The sequence below is a fragment of the Chrysemys picta genome, chromosome 5 (genome assembly GCF_011386835.1).
Source record: "Chrysemys picta bellii isolate R12L10 chromosome 5, ASM1138683v2, whole genome shotgun sequence".
NCBI lineage: Eukaryota > Metazoa > Chordata > Testudines > Emydidae > Chrysemys > Chrysemys picta.
The window spans coordinates 82,194,929-82,220,606 of NC_088795.1; the positions used below are offsets into that span (position 1 = coordinate 82,194,929).

The following is a 25,678-nucleotide window of genomic DNA, read 5'->3' on the forward strand; positions in this document are numbered from 1 at the left end:
AGTTTGCCTTTATTGCTCACTTAAACAACAAAACTAATATTAGCCTAGGTTTTCTCCCCTACAGGACCTCTCTGTGTGTTTTCACTGGAGTTACTTCTGTCACATTAACCTAAGTGTCAGATGATTCAGTTAGAGTCCTGGAATTTGCCACCTTTTAGGGAATTATACAATCTAAAAGCTATTTGTAAAAATCAAAAGTTTCACATTCATTTCATCCAATATCCTGTCTTTGATTGTGACAAGTTCCAGGTGCTTCAGGGGGAGGTGTAAGAATGCCTGTACTAAAATTCATATGAAATCCTGGAATTGCATCTAAACAGGTTTTCTTCCTAATCCCAGTCAACTACAGGTGGTATTTACTGGAGCATGAATGCTTATATTACTTATATAATTTAATCAGTCTAGTACTGATGTAAAAATGCTTCTTGGCTATATAAATCCGCCCAGTCCTTTCTTGAATCCCACTAAACTCTTGGCCTTCATTATGTCTTGTGGCAGTTAGTTCTACAGGTCGGTTATGTGTTAGGTCAGGGGTGGCCAACCTGAGCCTGAGAAAGAGCCAGAATTTACCAATGTACATTCCCAAAGAGCCACAGTAATACGTCAGCAACTCCTCTTGCCCTGCTCCCAGCACCTCCCACCCACTGGCAGCCATGCCGATCAGCACCTCCCCTTCGCTCCCCGCACCTCCCGATCAGATGTTTTGTAGCATGCAGGTGGCTCGGAGGGGGGAGGAGCAAGGGCATAGCAGGCTCGGGGGAAGAGGCGGGAAGGGGTGGAGTGGGGGCAGAGCCAGGGGTTGAGCAGTGAGCACCGGCCGGCACATTGGAAAGTTGGCACCTGTTGCTCCAGCCCCAGAGTTGGTACCTATACAAGGAGCCTCATATTAACTTCTGAAGAGCTGCATGTGGCTCTGGAACGACAGGTTGGCCACCCCTGCGTTAGGTTTAAAATGGGAAAAATAGTGTTCCCACTTGTCAGTTTTAAATTTCCATCTCCGTTCCCTTGTGAAATGTTTACTATGTATAGTGCCATTCTTGGAATCCTTGATTTGAAAATTCCCCTTAGGTTGTATAAGTATTTTCTATGATTAACCAACTGGTGGCAAGTGCTTATAAATAAGAGTAATTCTTTTCCTTAACCTCAAAAGAATTAGTTTTACCTTTATTTTAGCTGTTTTGTCATGGGTTTGTGAAAGAACCCTGTTTACTGTACTTTCCAACTTGAGGTCAATTGGCATTTTCAGAATTAAGCAAATACTTTTCTAGGCCCAGGCAGGCTTTACATTTTGAAAGTTCAGTCTCAGAGAGTTTACAGAGGTTTATGATGATCAGTAAATGCTGCAGTGAGGGTTAGTCACTGTTGACCTTCATCTTAAAATGTTAAGCAGATTTTTTGCCACTTATATATTTCAGCATGGCATTACGTAAGCACTGTGTGTGCTCAACTATACAGGTCTTGCAAAAAATACATACAGTGCTGTGTGTATATGAAACTTCCAGATTAGCCAGTTGGGTTAATACTGCAGAAGCTGCAGCTGATGGTGTCAGTAACAAATCCACTAGTTTCACAAAGCAGTGTTGTGAAAAGCAAGATTTTTTTTCCCTTTGGCAATATAATCTAGCAGTTAAATACAGATACACCTTTCCTTTATGCTATTTCTATCAAGAGGAGCAGATATTCATTAAACAGTAGAATACAGTTAATGTTTTTGTAAGAACTACATATCTAATTTTATCTGTCTTTATCTAGGTTTTTATATTGCATCCATTGCTGTGGTATCTGAGTGTTGGTATTAATTGTCCAGATTTTAGAACAATAATATTGTAAGTAAGGGAGAACGCATAAGGAAATAACAGGAATAGTGGGAGTAAAGTCTGCTATTTGCTGACATAGCAGACTTGGACTTCTGTAAGGCGTTTGACTTAGGGCACATCAACACGGAGCAGCACTGCACGCTACAGGAATGTGATTTCTGAAGTGCACTCATGTGTTGCACACTAACTGGTCCACGTAAACCCTGCTGGCATGAACTAAAAGTTCCCTAGTTTTATTTTAATGTTTCTGCTGTTGGAAATGTTAATGGTAGGACTGACTGACTGACTTTAAGAATAAACAATAATTTTGCTTAGGATGGGTGAGAAGAGTGGGGAAGGTGAGGTGGGAGAGAGGGAAGGAGGAGGAAGTGCCTCATTGGAATGGCAGCAGTGCCTGGAGTAGTGTATGGGAGCACTTTTCTGTGGTAGGGCAGGGGACCCTGGCACCTCAGCAGGGGAGGGAGTTTGGGATCAATGCCCTGTGGTCCACCTGAAGGAGGCAGCAGCCAGAGGTGGCAGGGAGTGCCTCGAGGGTCCTGTCCCCGAGCTGCCAGCCCCATACTGCTACCCCAACATTGGGCTGACTCCACAGACCCAGCTTCCTTGTGTGCCCAGGTATAGCTGCCAGCACCTCATCCAGGTCTTTTCCTGGAGGTCTGGTACTGGCTGTGGCTGTGCCTGCAAGCCGGGAGGGAGCAGGTGAGTGGGCTTCTCTCAGTGGGGCAGGAGAGGGAGGAGCTGCAGGCTCACACTTGGGTACTGTGGGAGTAGGTGGTCGTAGTCCAAGAAAGTGGAGACCCAGGAGCATCTCCATACCCACTTTCAGGAACAGCAGAAGAGGTTCCTGAAGTGATGGGCTGATGCTACAGCCCAGCTGTTTCCCACGGCTAGTCTGGCTGAACAATCTTTCCCTGGTTCCACCCAGGGAAGAGGAGGAAATTTCAAGGCATCCCAGCCAATCTCCTTTTCTTAAAGTTGGTTGTTTGGTTTATATATACCTCCACCCAACTCCTTCAGTCCCCAAAATAGTTGTTTGTGTTATTCTAACAATAAACAAAGTAATATAGTAGCTGTTTCTTTGTTACATGAGGGCCAGGGCCTAGAACACCACTTCCCTTACTACTACTGCACAGTCCTGGCTCCCGGTCGCACATAGTACACATCTCCATGTGTTATATTACTGATACCGACAACACAACAGCTGTGCTTTGTTTAGCATCTCCTCCTTTTCCTGCTTTGGGGTGCGTGGGGTGTTCCTGACCAACAGACCTTTGTTACATTTCAAAAGAAACCCTTCTGGAGTCAGTTAATCATTTTTAACAAACTTGTGAGTTCATGTAGATAAACTGAACTGATATGCACTCGTTGAGAGAAAGAACATGTGCCAAGTGTGACCAACACTTGACCTGCACTGAAATGGAATTTTCCAGCATCAAGTTAAAATGAAACAGGAAAGTCTAAATTAAATAAAATACGTTGTTTTTATTTTGCTTAGTTCCAAAATGGCTTTGTTGAAATCAAAAGGACTCTGCAAGACATTTCGATTTTGATGAATTGGCAAAGTCTGATGAAAAAGTACTTTGAAATTTTTCCAGCCAGCTCCACTTCTTTTACTTTTAGTTCCTGCTCCCCCACCCTTTGTATATAGAAACACGGCACACTTGTAATCCTTAGAATTGACAACATTCACCCATATTTTTTTAAAATAAAAAGCCTTCAATTCCTTTCACTTTCACATGCATTGTGTGCTGTGAGGGGCAAGGATGGGGCAAAAATATTTCAAGAGGAGTACTTGAAACAAACATGTCTTTCTCTCCTTGACCTGTTTTCCTCAGGTGATGTCCCCATGTGGTCAATGGCCTTTCACCTAATTATAGGAAAATTTTAAGTTGTTTCCTTTATGTTCAACTATATATATATTTTCTGGGGGAGGTAACTGACATTTTGTAATATGGGACTCTCACTTCCTAGATTTTAAACTTTTGAAAGGGGAAGTCTCCCTTTTTCTAGACTGCAGCATACATTTTTGAGTGCTAGGTTCTCTCTGAATTGTCCCCAGAGAACCCCACAAGATCAAGATCTCTTCCAGTTGCCCCTAAATGATAGGGCAGAAGAGAAAAAGCACAAGCCACGAGCATGTGGTGATAATGACTTCATATCTTACTGTAGCCTACTTGGGTTTTGCCATCTGTATCCATTTTAATGTCTGTTTCTTTGGAAAGTTTTCCACCATTCACATACAGACAGAATAGAATATCTCAGGCAAAAAACTGCAATTGTTCATATTAGTTATATCATCCATGCAAACTGTCTATATTAGTAATTATTTCAGACACATTTTTTCCATTTCCCCCCAGTTTCCTACCCCTTCTTTAAAAATGGTAGAGATCCATATAGATAATAGGAATTTGTACCTTAGGGTACGTGAGCTTCCCTATCCCAGGCATACCTGTTCTTCTGTTCCTTCTGAATCTCTCATACTACTAACTTACACCTCTGTTAATTAATGCTCCTTTTGTCACTTCCCATTCAGGACACCACTCAGCCTCTCCCTGGCTCATCCCAGTGCTCGATCCACCTTATTCTTCAAATCCTTCTTCAAAACACTACTTTTCACCACTTTTCTGCCACTCCTGTTCATTCTGTCACTCTCCATTGACAGTCTGTCTTCCAACCATGCTAATACTGTATTATGAAACTGAACATCCCAGGAAGTTAACCTAAGACAACTCAGGGTGAATGCACCCTCTGAATTCCTTCGTCTGTAACACATAGACAAAATACGAGCACAGCTATTCCTGCAAGAACTTTCCTGTTTTTTCACTCCACTATTTCCTCCTCCTTTGCCCATTTATGCCTTTACTCTGTATATAACCTATATACATAGAATATAAGGACTTTGTGTTATCAAGTGTCAAGCAAATCTATGATTCTATGTAAATAGTCAATTATAGTGATGATATTCATTCAAGCAGAAGACAAAATGAGTTAACTCTCAAAAATGAGCCATCTGTCTCCATGGTGTGCAATCTTATCTATGAGTCAACAGAGCATTTAATTTATTGTTTCACTCTCCTGGCTAAAAGTTGCTGCATATGTGAGAGAAAGGGAGAAGTGGAGGAGAGGGAGGGAAAAAAGACTTGAGGTACAATATGCTCCCCTACCCAAATTGCAAAATGTACAATGAACAAAGAATTTTGACAGGCATTGGGAGGTGCCAAATTAAAATCTATCACTTGCCATTCCCACTGCAACTCATAAGATAAAACATAAATATTCTGATAATGACAGTTTGAATGATTGCAGCCCACATTTTTTTGTGTCAAACACCAAAACAACACCAATATTAAACAAAAATGCTCTCCCAAAAGGTTTCCTGCCACCCCGTTTATTAATGTCCTCCCTCCATGTGCACGGGCTGCTCATTCTCACACCCTCCCCTCCCCATCCTTTTTATTAATGCTCTCCCTCTGTGTGTGTGTGTGTGTGTGTGTTCACTCTTTCACATACACAGTTACAGGGCTAGCTGTCCCTTTGTGGTCTCTCTGATGCACCCTCTCATGCATTTGGCCTAATGTGTTTACCTGTCCTATGGTGGAATTGCACAATTCTCCCACTCTGTAGCCCGGAGCTGGTCTAAGTACTTAGTATCCAGCATTTTTACCCAACAGGTCCTATTGAGTTTGGACATGTGCGTTTCTTCCCTTCGGGAGTCTGTGGCCCGTGGTCTACTATGATCAGACAGCCTTCTTAAAGCCAAAGTATTATTTATCTTAGTGGTAGGAACAAAATATTAGAGGAAAAAAGGATTTCAAAACCATCTACATGCTGGTCAATCTGACCTAGCGCACTACCATTCTGTAATGGTGACCTAGACAGTGGGTCCCTGTGTCTCTATCAGGTTCCCCAAAATAACTGATTTCTTGAGACAGCGGCCCTTTAAATCCCATTACAGTTATATGTTCCTGGTTGTGGTCAAAATCAGCTTTGTAGGTTGGCTTGAGGTGGAGGCAAAATCATCAAAGCTAATAGTTCTCGTGCTGTTCCTTAACAACTACTAAGTGTTTCAGAGATGGCTGTCTTGAGCCATTCTTTGCCTGCCTGTTTTTTCCCCAGAAAGACTCCTGTTGAGATTAAACCAACATAGTCATACAGAAAACTCCCCAATAACCAGGCAACAGATAGTATTCAGACAAATTATTATAGTGCAGCTCCAAATCTATGGCTGCCTGTCTCTGTCACACACATGAATGCATATGTGTATTTATGTGTGTATATGTTTGGTTAACCCACAAAAACAACAAGGAGTCCGGTGGCACCTTAAAGACTAACAGACTTATTTGGGCATAAGCTTTTGTGGGTAAAAAACCTCACTTCTTCAGATGCATGGAGTCTGGTTAACCCTGGCAGCCTCCCATCCACCATCACTATGTATATATGTAAATATTATTATATAAAGAAGGTAGATGGAAGGCTTTCTGTTTTTTTAAAGTACACAAAAATAGTACCCAGATTGTAAGATGAATCTTTAATGTATTTGAAACCTAATTGAAAATGTGAGTTTAAAATCATTCATGTTGGCTTTCCCTGTAGCACACTTGCATGTATATGTATTCCATGTGGTTATTACGCTGTCCTCGGGAGCCAAAAAAATCTTACCATGTTATAGGTGAAACCGCGTTATATTGAACTTGCTTTGATCCGCCAGAATGCGCAGCCCCCTTCCGCTCTCCCTCTTCCCCCCCCCCCCCGAGTGCTGGTTTACCTTGTTATATCCGAATTCATGTTATATCGGGTCGCATTATATCGGGGTAGAGGTGTATTCACACATTCTAAACATGGCCAGGTGGGTAAAGATCTGACCATTCATTGCTGAATGCTGGCTTAATCCAGAGTTGGGTACAACCTGAATTGTCCATGTAGCTTGCTTGCAGAGCTCATGTTACATGTCTGCACAAGAATAAGAAGTTTTGTGATTGAGCAACAGAATTGTACTACCTTTTAACAAACAGAATGGATTTGCAGGAGTTGTTCACGTTCAGGCATAGTACAGGAATAATTTTCAGTGCTGCATCTTTTGGTTTTTATCTGTGATTTTTAACTAGGCATTTTTAAAACTATGGAGAAGGTGCAGTGGGAAGTGTGGAAACTTGAAGCACTCTGATTGCTTATGTTTTATGCACAAGCCTCATTCTTTTGAATTTTTAAAATATTTTTCCCATGTCATCACAAATTTAACAACATATTGTGCAGTCTTGGTATAGTCTTAAAGGACTGTTGTTTTGAGTGGATTTCATCTGGCTCAAGTCCGTCTCTTAAGAAGGTACTGGAATAACAGGGGCACAGTGCTGGACAAGGTCAGATGACAGATATGTGGAGCTGTGTTTAAATACTTGGTATATTTGGATGATTTTTCTCTTAACTATTTTATATGTACACTTGCTGTGTTAGTGGAGATATCTCAGAACATACTCTATTTGCTTCCAAAACAGACTGGTGGCTTTTTTACTTCAATGTCTAGTTGTATGTTGAATGACAAACACTTCAGAAGTTTGTAATCTGAAGTTTTCCGTTGTGAAAGATAACTTCTTTCTTCTCTGCTGTTTATCATAGATACTAAAGGTAAAGAAACTGCTGCAATGAAAGCTGACCTCTTGAGGGCCCGCAATGTGAAAAGGTACATTAATCAGCTGACTGTGGCAAAGAAGCAGTGTGAGAAGAGAATAAGGCTTCTAGGAGGTCCGGCTTATGACCAGCAGGAGGATGGTATCTCTGATGAGGGTGATGGCCCTCAGAGCCAGAAGGTAAGTATTACATAGTGTGTATAAGGCTAGAATGAAAACTTTCCAGGTGTTAGTATTTGATCACTTTATATTTCACTTTTAATTATGAATGAGTATTATCCAAGGGAAACATGTTGGTGCAATTGTTTCATATTATATTCAGTTCAGTGTTGGGAAACACGGTACTGGTTTTGTCTGTATATAGAACTTCATAAAGGGTTCTTCAGCCCACGAGTTTGCTAAATTTTCAGACTTGCCATATATAGTAGACTGAGACACACTTACAGTGGTGGTCTTCATAAGATTACCTCCATATCTGCAATATTCCTTGGTCTCCCTATATTTATTATAGGAAATACCTTGAATATTTTAGTTGTCTAAGGCAACTGGCATTTTTCAATGGCAACCACTATGGAAGAGGTTCAGTAAGACTATTGACTAAATCAGTAGGTCTTGGAAATATATTGTTGCATTAGCCAACAGCTGCAAAAATGAAAATTCCAGTTAATGATCTAAGATAATAAAGTGTAATAGGGCTAATAATTTATGTACTCTACTTTCTGTGCCCTTTGGACTAAGCTCAGTAATTGGAATATTGCAGTTAAAAATAAAATGCTACATTTTTTTACATAGGTGAGAGAGAGAAATGTTAGTCTGTATGCAGGTGGTTTTTTTAAAGTTCATTAAATCGTTGTAATAATTGTAACTTGGTTGAGAATCAGTAAGAATTATTTTCCAGCAATGGATTTTTTTTTCTGAAGATGGCAATATACCATTTTATAGTAAGTGTAGAAAAGTAAAAAGCTAAAGTCTGAGAGGAAAAGGGTTTGTTTTCTTTTTCCTTCCTTTTAAAAATATGTTTATATAAAAGCATCTGTCATAGGAAGTGCTAGGCCAGTCTTGATCTATTTCAGAAGCAGAGAGATCCTGTTGTTTGTTAATGTAACCTGTCTTACAGGCCCACAAATCACTTCCATCTCTTCTAAGGGGGTGCCCTATCGACAGCTGGGTATTGTTAACTGTGGGTCAGCTCCTGCAAACAGTGATGCATGTGAGCAGGCTAGGGTGACCAGATGTCCTTATTTTATAGGGACAGTCCCGATTTTTGGGTCTTTTTCTTATATAGGCTCCTATTACCCCCCTCCCCCTCGCCCCCGTCCCGATTTTTCACACTTGCTGTCTGGTCACCCTAGAGCAGGCTCATTTTAAATTAATGACTCTACTCACAGGAGTAAAGCCACTGTCAATCATAAGTATTTGCCATGTTGGTGGTGACAGCAGCTGTACCAGAGCTGAACTAGAACTGCCCATCTCTATCCATCTTTGATATTCTGAAAGGACAAGACCCAACAGTCTCTCCCCCCCCCCTCCACCCCCCGGCTGTTTCTCCGAGAGCAGGGTTTGGAAAGCGCTTCCCAACCCTACCTCCCATTCCCTGTGAGCGGGGAAGAAGAACACAAAGCTGGGCAGAAGAGAGGCACAGCATGGAATCCTTGATTGTAGATCAGATGCCCGCTGGTGGGGTTAGACTGCATAGCTCAGCTCTGGGAGGGAGCCCACTTTTATTGGCAGTGCTTCCCTGTATGCTCTCCCCGTCTTAGCAATAGTAGCAGTCCAAACTTGTATTTACAAGTAGCCAGCACTACCCCAGATTTTGGCCCAGCCCCTGCTGAGGACATAGGTAGAAATATCCAACGTGTGGCTAGGCTTCTCTTTGTTTTATTTTGTTTAACAAAATGAATTAATATTGGCTTATTACTCCCTGTGACCCTCACCTTTCTTAAAAAAAAACAAAACAAAACAAAGAGGCTGGTCATTCCAGTAGCCCTTTAAGGTACTACATTATTTAAAGTATCAGAGGGGTAGCCGTGTTAGTCTGAATCTGTAAAAAGCAACAGAGGGTTCTGTGGCACCTTTGAGACTAACAGAAGTACTGGGAGCATAAGCTTTCGTGGGTCAGAACCTCACTTCTTCAAATGCAAGAAGTGAGGTTCTGACCCATGAAAGCTTATGCTCCCAGTACTTCTGTTAGTCTCAAAGGTGCCACAGGACCCTCTGTTGCTTTTTACATTATTTAAAGAATAGCTAATAAATGTATATGAAACACCACGTTTGCTTTTCTCCTATTACAGTGCATGAAGTATTTGAAGAACAGACATTTATTGATGTATTTTGGGTAATACTGAAGTGTGTAGTAGATGCTTGAACTAGTCTAATGGACTTGAGGAGTATGTTGTTCTATTTAAATGAAAAGTGAGTTGACTAATAGCTTAGAATTATACTTTTGTCACTGCCACAAATACAGCCACCTTCCTGTTTGGTGGGATAGAGGTGTTGTATTTCCAGTAAATGTCCTCATTTTAATAAATACTTCAGCTATAGAATTAATTTGGAAGTGAAGTCAGGGTTCCTGTTCTCATATTATAGATTAAAGGCATGAAAAGCTAAGAGGAAAAAAATTATGCTCAGTTCTTTCACAGCAAAAGCAATGCTGGTTATAAAACAGCTGCATCTTACTTGTAGGTCAATATACAAACTAGTTTTATTTTTTTAAAATACTGTTGCATTTAATTTTCATCTTACTGCATGGACCTGAATCTGATTGCTTTGGCTAGGCCCTGAATTTAAAAGTAAACAGGTGTGTTTTTAACTAGATGTCTAGTAAAACTGGCTATTGGCTGAATCAATATTTTGTAGTTAGCTGGGATACTGACTGTGACGGGTTGGATGCCTTGGGAAGCCACCTGATGTGCTGAGATACCACTGAGTCTACCTGTTCTGCTAGTCTGGGCCCCCTTTTACCTGTCTTGCTGAGCCAGGCTATTAACACACACACACACACACACACACGCTTTGGGCAGACTCAGCTTAAGAGACTTGCTCCAACACAGTGGTGCTCGCTCCTTTTAAGAGGTACAAACCCAAAGGTTTTACGAAATTTGTCCCCTCCCTCAATATAGAGAGAAGTGTGCATACTTCTTGCCTCCTCCCCCAGTTAGAAATTACAGAAACTGTGTTTGTTATTAAACCAAACAAATTGTATTAACTATGAAAGGCAGATTTTAAGTGGTAAAAGCACCCAAAGTAGCATAGTTGAAATACAGATACATAGTCAATATTTCTAACTTCAGATACAGAAATGATACGGGCATACAAATTGAATAATCACATTCAGTAAATCATAACCTTTCAATGATACCTTACATGTTCCATATGGCATAAAGTATATCTGTTATGTTATATTCATATCATAAGCATATTTGCATAAAGAGTATGGAATGAAACATCACACTGACCCTTATGCTATATTGGTTATGATATTTGGTTCCAGAAAAGTATGCCCTTTGAATTAAGGTAGAATATAATGCACCCTTTAAAATCTATTTAAGATCTTTATCCTTTTTCTAAAAAAATCACACCTGCACAGCAATGCAGTAGCCTGATCAACTTCCTGTTGTCTAGTATTCATTGAAGAAATTATTTACATCATCTGTAAGCTGGTGCAGTTACATTATCTTATCTATAAGGAGTGTTGTATAGAGTCTTTAGCTGATTGGTTCCCAAACTGTGTTCTGTGAACCACCAGTGGTCCGTGGAGCACTTGTAGTCTTGATTTCAGTCAATCTACAAAATGGATGAAAAACTCCTTGCAGCCAGAAACCATTTGAGTTTGCTCTCAGGCAAAGGCAACTGACTGCACAACCATTCTGTTGATCATGGCTGAGTGGAAATTGTAGTGGAAGAGAAAAAATTAGCTTGCCTCCACCACAGACAAGATATATACATTGATTCTTTGTTGTAAGTGACCACACTTTGAGTGTGATTTCTGATGCTCCAGCCTCTTTTCCTCATGCTTTGTGTCCCAAGTTATCTTTATATCCGGATAACCGGATATGAGGATGGTGTAGTTGGGGATTGGTCCTGCTTTGAGCAGGGGGTTGGACTAGATGACCTCCTGAGGTCCCTTCCAACCCTGATATTCTGTGATTCTGTGATTCTGTGTAAAGAGAAAGGGCTTAAAACTCTTATCCCTTTCCCTCCCTCATTGCCTCTTGTATATGCTAAAGTAAAAAAGATCATGGCAGATAAGTAATGTGTTAGTCTGAAAGTATGCATTTTGCTTGGATTTCTTCCCAGAGTAAATGGTAGGGAAAATAGCCAGAGCTCCTTAAATGATAAATGCTCAGTAATCCTTGATTGCTAGTCAGTATGGTGGGTGTATCTATTGCCACAAAGCCAAAGGCCCTCCTAGGTTTTTAAGGTACTGATGATTTGCTTTTTTAAAAAATGCATTATTGTAATCAAGGTACAAACAGTATCCTTTACATGGGATCATGTCATGATTATTAACTTGCATCATGGGGGTATCTTTCCAGTATCATTCACTTTCTGCTATTTTTCTGTTTCCCAAAAAATGGAGGGTATTAAAACAGAAGTCCTCTTACCTGACTCTATAAATACCATCAGAAAATCCTCATAGGAACTAGATTTCTGTTCACTAAACTCTCCTCTGGTAGCACTCTTCTCTAAAGCACAAAATCTGCTATAGATCAGGAAACAGTTACTAGCTATATGTCAGTGTTTTATGAATAGGTCAGTGTGTATGTGGGGAAACCCTGGTCTATTATGTAGTAGTACTTGTATTATAGATTAACGGAATGAAAAAAACGAAGATCCAAAATTATGCTCATTTCTCTGACAGCAAAAGCAATGCTGGTTATAAACCAGATGCATTTTACTTGTAGGACAATATACAAACTTCAGAGAATCTTAAAGGTTTCTAGTTTTATTTTTTTTAAATAGTGTTGCATTTAATTTGTAGTACAGAGCCCTACAAATAGCACTGGGCAGGCCATGGGTGCGTTGGATTAACAGTTCACAATAAAATAATGATTTCACATTTGTCTCACCTACTGTATAATCACCAGGTCTTGGATTGCTCAGAAATGCGAGGGACAAGAAGTTGTGTGTACTTTGCTTTAACCATTGTCTTCAAGCAGAGATAAAGGTTGCTGCTTAGTTTTCTCTCCAACCTTGAAGCCGCTTCAGAGTTAAAAAGGCTTAAAGGGTCACTGTTGAGGCCGACAATTCTAAGATTAGATCTACTCAATGTATGTTGGTTTGAGGATGTGCACGTGATCCAAACGTGTATGTGTGCCAGAGTAACTTCTGTCTGTCCTCTAATCAGGGTTGATAGTGAGCAACAGTGATACTGAAACATACAGGAATCCTTCACAGAACATTTCAAAGCAGGGTTCAATATCCTGCCTCTTCAAAACAGAAGGACAGTGTAGTGCGAACACAGGGACTCTCAGCAGTATAGGTCTTGAATTGCATGTATGTTGTAGTCCAGTCCTGCAAAATAATCATGAACATTTAGCTCAGTCATAAAATCTACTTCCTTGTCATTTATTGTGATGAATGCTGATTAAAATATTGATATTTTTGTTCACCTTTGCCTTTTTAAAAAAGCTCCTTTACTGATGCCTTATGAAAAAATTAAATATCATTCATCAGTTTTCTTACCTTATTCTTTAATAAAGTATGTGTTTTCATGCAATCTGTTTCTTAAGATTTAAACTGTCAGTGGTTCCTTTTTTTTTGCTTGAAGTCCTCTAACTTTTTATGGCATCATGACTGATTTGCTGTAGAAATTATTGTACCATGAAGGAATTACAATTTAGGGAGGTAATATGGTCCAGTGGATAGATGGGCCTGAACTGGGACCCTAGTCCTTTGGATTCTAGTTCCAACTGTACCAGTGACTTACTCAGTAACCCTAAACAAGTGACTTCATCCTCTTTGCCTCCGCTTCCCCATCTGTAAAAGGTAAATCCATTGTAATCTATAGATAGAAACACTACGCCACAGAAGAGCTAACTGTTATCATTTAGTAAGGTAGAGACCAAGCGTGTATAGAAACTGGTGCACTCTTAAGGAACAAAGATTGTTCTTTCATTTGTATACCTTCTTTAATAAGGAATGAGAAAAGAGATGAAAAACACAATAGGCACATTGAGTTGTTTTGAAGTAGAATATGTGAGGTTTCATCAGATCTCTGAAACTTCAAGAATTTTCTCTAGTATTTTTGATGATTAAAAACAAATAATGATCTTACCTTTGTGATGGAAGAAGTGACCATGTGTCTTACCTAACAAGATTTAGCTCTTATGGCACCTTATATTTACAAAGCAGTTTGCAACTAATCCACTGAACAATTGCTCTGAAGTTGATTGGTAAGGATTATTCTCATTTTAAAGGTAGGTAAATAGAGGTAGCGAGATTAAGTGATTGTGACGCAGAATGTCATTGATGGAGTGATTAGAACTGGGGAACTGATTCCCACTCCAGTGCTCATTCCCCTAGACCATATTTCTTATCAGTGAAATATTTGTAATGAAATCTAACAATGCACTGAAAATTTAAGACTGAACTGCTTTGGAGGATCATAATTTTTTGTGGTATTAGGTTGCAGAAAGGCAAATCACAATCTAATATGTAACATTTCTGACTAGCTTTCTTCTGACATTAAATTATCCCCTTGGTTTGGATTATGCCCCAGAATACTTAGAAGAATCTAATCAGTTGGGACAGTAATGGCTTACTGAATTATTTAAATAACAGATAAAATGCACAATGTGTTGATTGCAGGATATTCCAGATGGTTAACCAGAAAAAAAGGGGGGGGGGAATTCTTTGAAAGGAAAAGTTATTTAAATGTCTCTTCTTGCCACAGAAATAAAACCTGATAACTGACTTTTTCTACGTAAACACAGTTAGATTGCTTTAAACACACAGATGTCATTTTGCACTTTCAATTGCTAATTACAAAAGTGCAACCTTCATAAATAACTGAATAATTAGCACATTTAACATGACGACAACTATGGAGTTGTATGCAAACTAGTGTCAAGCTGACATAACTGCTACTGTGAAAGGATATTTATTACAACAGCCTGTCCCACAGCAGAGTTATCAATTACTACTTTCAAGTTTTAATGTTTAATAATTAGCCCCATTGCTGTCAATTTTAGCAGACAGGCCAATGACTGGATGAACATAAGAGACTGAATTACTCTTTTCCTCCCGAGGGGTTCCACCAGGTCAGGGTTGAGGCAGCATTCAGTCTAACTTGCTGCCTGTGCTGTACCAGTAGGGTAACTAGATGTCCCGATTTTATAGGGACAGTACCAATTTTTTGAGTCTTTTTCTTATATAAGCTCCTATTACCCCCCACCGCCATCCTGATTTTTCACATTTTGCTGCCTAGTCACCCTATGTACCAGCTTCTAGAAATAATCCTGGAGAGAGTGAAGTTCTCTGGGTTTTTTTTTTTCAGCTCAGCAGCTTCAAAAGCACCAAATTCACACACAATAGAAATTAAAAAAAAAAATAGAGGGAATGAGTGTCTGTTTTAGGGACTCTAATAGAAGAGAACTTATTTTTTTTATGGCATTTTCTCCCCATTCACTTTTGAATTCTTGTCTACGTCCTGTAGGATTGCTTGCTTTTCATACCCACGTTCCTTGCTCTCCCATTGCAGCCACTGTCCTTCTAGATGAAAGAGATTGGAGGGGCATGCAATATGCCAATGCGGAGCACTACAGCTGAGCCCACGGACTAATCTTAGAATTGTCATTTATGTCCTCCTCCTGGATACTCTGATCACCATTACTGTAATAAACGGTGTAATAATAAGCCTTTTTCGACAGAAGCAAATGGATTGTTGCGGATTTACAGCGTGAGCTTAGAGACAGCAGCTCACTAAATACATAAGCAGGTTTTTTTTAATGTAAGCAGAACTAGCCAATTCCGAAAGATTATGGTGTGAAAAATAGAGAGAAGACATGGCACAGGCTTATCCGCTAGACATTTTTTGAAAATGAGACTAAAAATAAACACTGCAACTAAGACAAACATGAAGCACTTGACTGTTACCCAAAACAAGTGGGCTTGGTCAGACAAAAAATTGGGCTGATACAGGGTGCTACATTGCCTAAAGGACCTTTTTTTTTTTTTTTTTTTTGTGATGCTGGAGGCGAGATGTGAAACGAAGATCCTGACTGCTTCTGATCATTAAAGAGCCCCATTACGCTTTTTGTATGGGGAGCGCTGATAACCCCCGTACCCTGGCAAAATTCCAACTCACTCTACTTACGTTATTCTTCAGGTTTCAACTGGATTCAGTATTTTTAATGTCTTTAAGTTGTGTGCTGCTAAACACATGTTGCATTCACATTGGTGGGCAAAATGATTCCCATATAAATACAATTTAAGTGCTTTGGGATCCTTTCAGAAGAAAAGGTGATAAGTAGCTTATCAGTAGTTTGCACGGGCCCCGCTTAGGATGATGGCATGTACTGTACATATGGTTGTTTTTTTATCTCCTTTGTTGGTTTCCTTCCTCCCACTTCTCACCATGCAGCAGAAACACTTTTAAAAGGTCTTTTAAATCTTGTGACCCACACTCAGCTACTTGCCTCCTTGGTGCCTTGAGGCAGCCAGGCTTCTTTTAAAGTTTAGATTTGACTCAAAAAGCTACTTCAGGAGCAGTGTAACTGCTTCTTAAGTAAAGGGAAAATTTAAAAGCAGCTTGGTTGCCTGCATGTCACCGATGAGATCAGCGAATGAACTAGAAAAGGAATGTTGCTTTTCCCTTTGAAGTGCACTTCTCAGCTCAAGTCTTGTCGGATGGCATTCTTCAAGGAAGACTCCTGGGCTTCTTGCCCACTGTGGAGACAGTGTTCATGAATGCCCTGGGTGCAAATGGACTTGTTCTGAATCTCTCTGCAAAGCACTATGCACTGGGCAGGGTGGAAGGAGGAACACTACGGTCTTCTTGGAAACAGGCAGCCAAATTTCAAAGGGAAAAAGCATCCTTCTTCTGATTCAGGGAGCTCATACCATTGGGGATCTCAGAGACAGCTGGGCCACTCTTTCATCTTACTTAAAAAGCTGAACTGGGGTGATTAAGTAGCTCCCAATTTTTTTCTTCAATCAGTGAAGCAACTTAGTTGGCTAGCATAGCACTAACTATGTAGTGATGAGGGTAGGCAGAAGGGGCAACTCAGTGATGAGTACGTTTATACGATCAGAGAGAGAAGGGAAGTCTGTCAGTCAGTCATGGGGACCACTATACATTTGGGCTGAAATTCATTAAAGGAGAAATGATTTTTAATATTTTTCCCCTAGCATATATGAGATCTGGTAGTGAGGAGGGTGATGTCATAAAGGTTTCATGGTGGATCAGCTGTGCAGCTTCATTGTCTCCATTAATGCATTCATTTGTCTCCATTTAATCCAGTCACTTGCATTGTGCCACCCCACCGTAAGCTAATGTGCCTAATACAGGCGCTGTTGAGGGCACAATGGAGCTTGTAGGATCTTGATTATTGCCTGATTTCATGCAAATGAAAGAACCAATTCTGAGCCCAGGCTTAGTTAGCAGGGCTGGCAGTTGCATATAAAATACAGTTTGCATGTAACCTGAGCAATAGAACTATGTAGGAAGTGGGATTTCTGTTTCATGGGAAGTTCTACATTGTTGAAATTTGTTTTGTTTAGAGTTGGAATAAAAACAAAGAATTCTAAAATTTTGGGTCAGTTCCAATGTTTAGTTGAAATTTTGACATCTTTACAGTTTTTAAAAAAATTTTACACTAAAATTAATCAAAACGAAAAGTCATTTTGATACAAAAATCTAAATGTTTCATTTTGAAAATGACAAAATAGAATGTTTCGACCGTATCAAAATGCTTTTTCTAATTTTTTTTTCCTTAGTGAAATTTTGACAGAATTGATCCATTCCCACGGAAAGTTTCAGTTTCGATGAAATATCATTTTCCAAGCAAAAAATGTTCCACTGGAAAGCTTTTGAACAGATCTACTGTGAAAATTTGAGATGGAGTCATTCTGAGACGAATATGGAAACCTACAATTACATGTTTTTTCAGTTGCTTTTCATAACTGAACTTTTGATGATGCTTCAGTCCTAAGTGTAATGTTCTGGATAGTGCCCTATCAATTGACGGCTGTGAAAAACAAGTCACAGATCATGAAATCAGACCTCCCCTGTGAAATGTAACTATTGGATGGGTGGGGAAAGGGACAGGCCTGGGCTGGGGGTACTCTAGCCAGGGACTCCTATCATTCACCAGGCTCCAGCTGCTAGTCTGCCGGACTGGGGAGGAATGGCACTTCCTCTTCCCACCCACCTCTGAGTATCTCTCCTGGCTGCAGGAAGCTCAGTGGCTGTGCTGCTTTCAGAGCTGGGCTCTGAAGGCAGCAGCTGTGGAGTTTCCTGCAGCCAGGGGAGATATCTGGAGGTGGAGGTGAGTCTGATCTCCCCCATGCTGCTGGGAGTGCCCTCTCCCCCCAGCTGCAAGAAAATAGTCACTGTTCTGAGGAGCTTGAAGTCTTAGACCCTAATCTTGCAAGTAGAACTGAGTGAGTGAAGGATTCCACCTAGAGCTCATTGCAAGGCTGAGGTCTTAGTACCTGGTTCTAGAAAGGGTTCCATCCATTGGTTCCAAGTGGTCAGAAAGATCTGCCTTATGAATCTGTTAGCAGGATTAAGCCTTAAAACTTCCCGGAATGGTGCATGACCCCTCTAAGACTGTTCCATGCAAAACACTTCAGTTGATTTCAATAAACTAGATGCAGAGCGTGTGACTTAATTGTTGCCCTGTCATTGATGCCTTGGCCCTTTATGCAATATTGTTAAACCCCAAAGCTATGAGCTCAGTGTGGGCTACTGTGATAAAATAATAAATAATCATTTACATACTTGTATACTTGTATCTACATTCTCATTAAAAATAAAGTAGTACTGTACAGAGCCAGTAGCTCATATTAAATGGATTAAAAATTGGCTGAGTGATCTTAAAAAGTAATTGTAAATGGGGGAAAAAGTCATTCAGAGGGGGCATTTCTAGTGGGGTCCCAGAGCTATTGGTCCAGTGGTATTCATAGATTCTAAGGCCAGAAGGGACCATTGTGATCATCCAGCCTGACTTCTTCCTGCATAGCACTGGCTGTAGAATTTCCCCAAAATAACTCAGGGCATATATTTTTAGAAAAACATCCAATCTTGATTTAAAAATTGTCAGTGATAGAGAATCCACCATGACCCTTGGTAAATTGTTCCAGTGATTAATTCAATATCTTTATCAAGTATTGGTAAAATTTGCAGAGGACACACAAATTGGAGGAATAGTGAATAATAAGGACAGATCAGCTTTGCAGACTGATGTGCATTGCTTGGTAAGGTGGTGTCATAGGAACAATATGCATTTTAATACAGCCGAATGCGAGGTCACAACTAGGAACAAAGAATGTAGTCACACTTACCAAATGGGGGACTCTATCCTGGACTGCAGTGCAGCTGAAAGGGATTCAGGGGGCATGGTAGATAACCAACTGAGCATGAGCACTTAGTGTGACGCAGTGGCTAAAAGAGTAAATGACTGTTCCCTGTAGACTAGCTATTCCTATTGTTACGTCTTTAAAAATGGCTTATCAAAGAATTGCTGTCTAATGAAAATAAATATTTTAGAAATACTGTGTGAAGATGAGGAATAACATTCAATTAATTGCTGTATTTAAAGAATAGTTTAAGAATTATAACCCAGCCTAGAAGTGATTGCTTTTGTTCTGCTTATGAAAGGTATGATTATGTTTTCTTGCTGAATGGCAAATTCAAGAAAGCCAAGAAAGTGAGCTGGGTATGAAGCACTCGGCATCCAAATTAACACTTTTTCTGAGTAACTGGATTATGGATTATAAAATAAACTTCCTACAGACTAGCCAACTATCAGAATATTTATTAAGGCTAATGTTACTCTTTTCTCAACCTGTGTATTATACAATTTTATCTGTGCATCTGGGTATAGTGCTTAGATTATCCTAAATACAAAGTTTGTTTTTAAAAGTCATATGATACATATAGTACATAATCAGCAATAACCCAAATTTAGGTGAATAAATTTAAGAACGGCTCTCTATGAGCTAAGATCAAGCATAGTATCCAAGTATTCAGGTACATTACTCATGAAAATTTGTACAGAGATTTGGTTGTGGAAAGCAAATATAGGAATGAGTGTAGATTGTCCCTCAGTAATTGAGCATTTTAGAGTAGATTGTCCATGAGGAAAGTATTTCAGTTACTTTCCCCAGTGTGCTTCTCATCGGCACTCCAGCTCATCCCTCCTGGTATTGCTGATGTCCGGTGATGTGTTCTATGTAGATGTCCCTCGACCACCTGATGGTGTCTGACCTCATGAGTTGCTGCATCAGCTGAGCGTAGCGTTGACCGATTCCGCATTCTCTCAGCACTTGCTCGTTACTGGGGTCCTTACTGAATGGGGGAGTCAACCTAGTGACATGATTTGGAGAAAGCTGAAGTACTCCATACTTTTTGTGTCTCGATCTTCACAGACAAGGTCAGCTCCTTGACTGCTGCACTGGGCAGCACAGTATGGGGAGGAGGTGAGCAGCCCTCAGTGGTGAAAGAACAGGTTAAGGACTATTAGAAAAGCTGGACATGCACAAGTCCATGGGGCCGGATCTAATGCATCTGAGGGTGCTGATGTGATTGCAGAGCCATTGGCCATTATCTTTGAAAACTCGTGGTCACTGGGGGAGGTCCCGGACGATTGGAAAAAGGCAAATGTAGTGCCCATCTTTTAAAAGGGGAAGGAGGAGGATCCAGGGAACTACAGGCCAGTCAGCCTCACCTCAGTCCATGGAAAAATCATGGAGCAGGTCCTCAAGGAATCAATTTTGAAGCACTTAGAGAAAAGGAAAGTGATCAGGAACAGTCAGCATGGATTCACCAAGAGCAAGTCATGCCTGACTAACCTAATTGCCTTCTATGACGAGATATCTGGCTCTGTGGATGAGGGGAAAGCAGTGGACGTGTTATTCCTTGACTTTAGCAAAGCTTTTGATATGGTCTCCCACAGTATTCTTGCCAGCACGTTTAAGAAGTATGAGTTGGATGAAGCTAAGCTGTTCTCAGTGGTGGCAGATGACTGAACAAGGAGTATTGGTCTCAAGTTGCAGTGGGGGAGGTCTAGTTTGGATATTAGGAAAAACTATTTCACTAGGAGCATGGTGAAACACTGGAATGGGTTCCCTAGAGAGATGGTGGAATCTCCATCCTTAGAGGTTTTTGACAAAGCCCTGGCTGGGATGATTTAGTTGGGGGTGGTCCTGCTTTGAGCAGGGTGTTGGACTAGATGACCTCCTGAGGTTTCTTCCAACTCTAATCTTCTATGATTCTATTATTAGTTTCATAGCATAGTTAATGAAACAGGCTGTTTGGAATTACTCTGGGTATATTGAAAAAGAGAATAATATGAAAAAATCATTTAAAGTTGCTGCTACAGTTAGGACCAATGTATCATTTCTTATGTATCCAAAACTCTCATTGACTTCAGAATATAATTTGAATTTTGAGTGTGAAAGCTGCATAGGGTGGCATGGCCCTTGGATGCTCACCTTTAGAAAAAAGAAGAACTAACACGGCTGTTACTCTGAAACCCACCCTTAGAAAAAAGATGATTTTTTAAACTTTTTATTCAGAGGTACTGTGCATTTGCTTTTCTTCAAATAGATAGACATAAAATCTGTCATGCCTCCTAATTGGTGGAGGTGGAATTTAAATCTTTGACAATGAGTTGATTCTTCCCTGGGAGAGAAATGAATGGTGCACATACCCAGCATATTCTTCTTTTTCTAGTTTGTTCACAGTATAGATACCAGTGCCTGTTCACCTCTTACAAAGGTGGCAAAAGTTATAGCAAATCTTTATTCAGGCAATTCCTCATTCACTAACCCAACTAAAACATGCCTGGGTCCAAACCATTTATGTAGGCTCTGCTGCTTTTCTGTCTCCGTACTACAAGTGTAGCCGAGGCCAAAATGTTTCACTTGCTGTTAAATTACATTCAGCACCAGTTTAACTGCACTGATGTCAGCAAGGGAGAATTTTGCTTGTGTAGACGAGGTTTGATTGTGGCAGGCACACTAAAAAGTTCTGCAATACTGTAATTCAGCCTGACCATTTCAGCATGGGGATACATTAAACAGATTGCACTTTAACCGTTTACGTCAAGTGGTTTCAATATGAATAGTTGTTGATAAATCTCATTTAGTTACTTTTCTGAGTTTTATACTTGATTTCTCCTTTACAGATTCTTCAGTTTGAGGATATTTTGGCCAACCCATCCTACCGAGAGCACTTTCGACTGTACATGGAAAGGATGGACAAGAGGGCTTTGATTAGCCTTTGGGAGTCGGTGGAATATCTGAAGAATGCTAACAAGGTAGAAGTAGTGTGAAGTATATGGAGGCTTGTTAATAAAACTGAATCTTTATATGGTGAATTTTGTTGCAAAATCAATATATGAAAAAATTCAGTGTTAGCATTTTCTTTTTATAGTCTAAAAATGAGCACTCGTTCTCTAGCACAGAAGGTGCTAGACATTTCATTATTTCAACCTATTTATGTTGCCTTGGTCTTCTGATAGCAGGGCAGAATTTAAAAATCCTTTACTTTTTGAACAGAGAGGAGGAAAGAAAAGATTTTATAAACATGAATGATGATAAAATGGGACATTGGACCGTTGATGTTTTTCCAACATCGTCACATACAACTGCCCATTTAAAAGAGGCAAAACCAGTATAGCGGTTTTTCTTAACCCACTGAGAAATAATTTTCAGTAATTTATTGACTTTTTATAGCTACACTTAGCTTATTACCAAGTAAAATTACTGTGCCATACCTCATCTCGCTGCTCGACACTTTTCAACTGGGTAGCTACTACACCTGCACTGTTCCTTTTATGCTACCCCTCCCGTTGGGATTGATGCAAAGCCCATTGAAGAGCATAAGGCGTCTTTCCTTTGATTTCAGTGAGCTTTGGATCACAAGTTAAAGATACTTATGTTTTCTGTGTGTAATTAGAGATTTTTTCTTTAAGACCCCTCTTCTGCTAGTTCAGAACACCTTTTAGTTCCAGAGTGATACGAGTAAAATCATTAAAGTTTCTCATTGTAGAACACTGTACTTTATCTAGTGTGAGCAAACACTAGGATCTGCCAAAATCAGATGGGTAAGTGAGTTCAGAAATAGGGGTAGAAAAGTAAAATTTAAAGCTGCAAGGAACAGCTCTGAACACTGTAGGGGGTAAGCATGCTGTGGACACAGGGAGGACATATTTGTTGTTTGTGAATATTTGAGTAGCCAGAGGTTTATTTGTGAATATATTTGGTGAAACTTTCTGGATTTCCCTTAGAATGAAATCCGAATTTTCATATTGAACATCAGTTATTCATTGATTGTCATTTATTCTCTTTAAAAAAAAAAACATATTCATCAAACCAGGGAGCAGGAACAATACCTCATCATGACTTAGATGACAAATCACACACTATGAATAGTGAGCAGTAGAAGATGTGGTCCAAGTGAACGATTAACAAACACCCACAGACTCAGATTTAGCTACTAATCACTCCATGACCTATTACTAGGGTTGCCCTTTGTATTTTCAAGAGTGATGAGTGTCCTGAGTCATGTTTGTCATTGTTTTAGCAAATGTTCTGTCATCTCATGCTTATACTGCTCCATGGAATTCTGCCCCATCTGATAGACATGGGTCACTTGATATACTTTTCAGGGAGATCGTCACATACATTGAGCATTTTCCTTTTTTTATTTAACCTCTTCCCTCATTTTTTGGTGCAAATTTCATCCCTATGCCCTTTTTGTATACATGGTGAATATGTGTGCATATTTGTTTTGGTGTTGTCGCTCACTAAATTATTAGATTGGGTACAGTCTCATTTTATAAAACAACAAATTTTCTGCAAAGAGAATTTGTACATCCGGTTAAAGCTAAGAAACCGGACATAACTAATACTACTCTGAAATTTCAATTTAGAATGGAGAGCAGAAAGCCGCTATAATATTCTCTTTCCGTCTCAATACAATACAAAAGCTGGTAAAGAAAGATCACATATTAGGGCTCAATCATTTCCTTGGGTATGCAGACTTCCATCACTTTATATCTTGTAAAACTGACTATTCTGCATGGCTGCACAAGCATGGTAGCTGATATTAACATGAGATATAGAGATGTGCACTCGCATATTCAGGCACAAGAGACAGCCAGGTCAACCTTCTTTAAATGAAATCTATGAGGATTCTGAGAAATGGTCCTTTTTTACATTTATTTTTCTCTTCTCTCATCCATCTCTACCCCCTTATTTTCCAGACTGAAATACCTCAATTAGTGAGTGAAATTTATCAGAATTTCTTTGTGGAAAGCAGAGAAATCCCTGTGGAAAAGTCACTTTACAAAGAAATACAGCAAAGTCTTGTGGGCAATAAAGGCATTGAAGTTTTCTACAAAATTCAGACCGATGTTTATGAAACACTAAAGGACAGATACTACCCCTCCTTCATTGTCAGTGATTTCTATGAGAGGCTGATCAAGAAGGAAGAAGAGAGAATTGCAGTTCAGTTGACTTCTGAGGACAAGGATGAAGTGGTGAGTCAAATCTACAATTCTTGCTGCTTTTATCACCGGAGGATGATCTGAGTGAAAAGCTAAGGGGCACTTCCTATTCTCAAGCTTTGTGTTTATTTTACTACTTTCTCAGATCTTTGTTATTTACATCTCCTGAACTATTCCACCAAACACCACAAAGTTGATCATATTCCATTTTTTCAGTTTTTACACGGGTCTCTAATAGTATGCATATAGCAAAGAGACACTTTGTCTTGTCTTCGGTTCCAGGGATGCAAAGTGCTTGCTGTTGATGAAGGAAGGATTTTGCTGAGCTCTGCTAAACTATTGAGAAGCTGCTTAGTCTCTTCGGAGAAGACTTGAAATTTCAGAGTTACCTTTGTACTTCATAGTTACAAAGAACAATTTGCATTCTTTGATCCAAGAAGAGTACCTGCAAGCATGTCTATGCTTGGATCATCACTAGGGTGCATGGCATTTTTAAACCAATATACAAGTGCAATACGATTATTATAATGGTAAACCTCGCCATTTAATTTTTAGCTTTCATTTTTACATATCTCCAGTTGCTTACATGTTGGGTGCTCACTTTATTATGTGATCATAATATGATGTTGAACGTATGACGGGGGTTTAAAAAGATACTACCCTTAACTGATGCATGATTTCTTTAACATCAAATGGAGCAAAATGACTGATTGGTTGAACTTTGTTAAAGTAATTAAGAGCGTATGAGGTTTGTAAAAGCTTTCAAATACCAAGCTTTGCTCCATGGTGAGCATGTCTATCATTTTACTCTTTAGATCCTGAGCATTTTGTTCTAGATATCAACTCACAAGCTTTGCCTTTTGGTAAAGGAAGTGGAAGATGATTTTTTTGCAGTTATTTATTTTGTTTTGTTTTCAGCTGTTTATAATTTAAGTTGACTTAAACAATTATTATTTCAGCCTTGAGTTTGTACTTATCACATATATTGATAAATCTAAAGTAAGTTGAAAGGAGAGAAGAAAACAATAGTTTATAGAAAATGTAGACAAACTTCCTCCCCGGTGAGCTCTAATCTATAAAGCCTCAAATCCCTGCTGAATATATGTACTGAAAGCCGTATAAAAGGGAGTGGGGAATGATGCTCAAGAGCTTATATAGACTATGTCTTAGATTAAAAGAAAATATTATTGTGTATTCAGAATCTTAGTGCTTTTTATTAATTTACCAAAGAAATTAACTTTTATGCTATATTGGAGGATAAAGCTGAAAAACAAAAAGTACAACTTGACTTGGAGATATTAAAGATGAAGTTCAAAATACTATAAGAAGACTTTCCAAAGGGCAGCTCTCCAGGGCCAGATGTCTTTGCAGGCAAGTTCTATAAATCTTTTTAGGAGCTAGATCAGAGGCACTTATTTTGCTACCCTTTTAACCAAGGATCTCAAAGCACTCTGCAGGCATTAATGAATAAAGCCTAACAACTCTCCAGCAAGACAGATAAGGACTAATATCTTTGTTCTACAAGTGGGTAAACTGAGACACCGAGAAGTTCAGGGAA

At 39.6% G+C, this 25,678-nt stretch overlaps 1 protein-coding gene across 14 annotated transcripts in view; it reads left to right on the plus strand.

The window, feature by feature from the left end:
- Nucleotides 1–25,678, plus strand: part of SNX25 (sorting nexin 25) — a 166,386-nt gene that overhangs the window by 84,775 nt on the left and 55,933 nt on the right. For 13 of the 14 annotated variants that reach the window (XR_010601839.1, XR_010601842.1, XR_010601844.1 and 10 more), the window contains 3 exons: nt 7,431–7,621; nt 21,796–21,927; nt 23,878–24,153. Coding sequence is in view for 5 of the 14 variants with exons in the window: in XM_065597936.1 (XP_065454008.1) it covers nt 7,431–7,621; nt 21,796–21,927; nt 23,878–24,153 (599 nt within the window). In the remaining 9 variants the exon portion in view is untranslated. The remainder of the gene's footprint in view (nt 1–7,430; nt 7,622–21,795; nt 21,928–23,877; nt 24,154–25,678) is intronic. The other variant, XR_010601841.1, reaches the window with a different exon arrangement.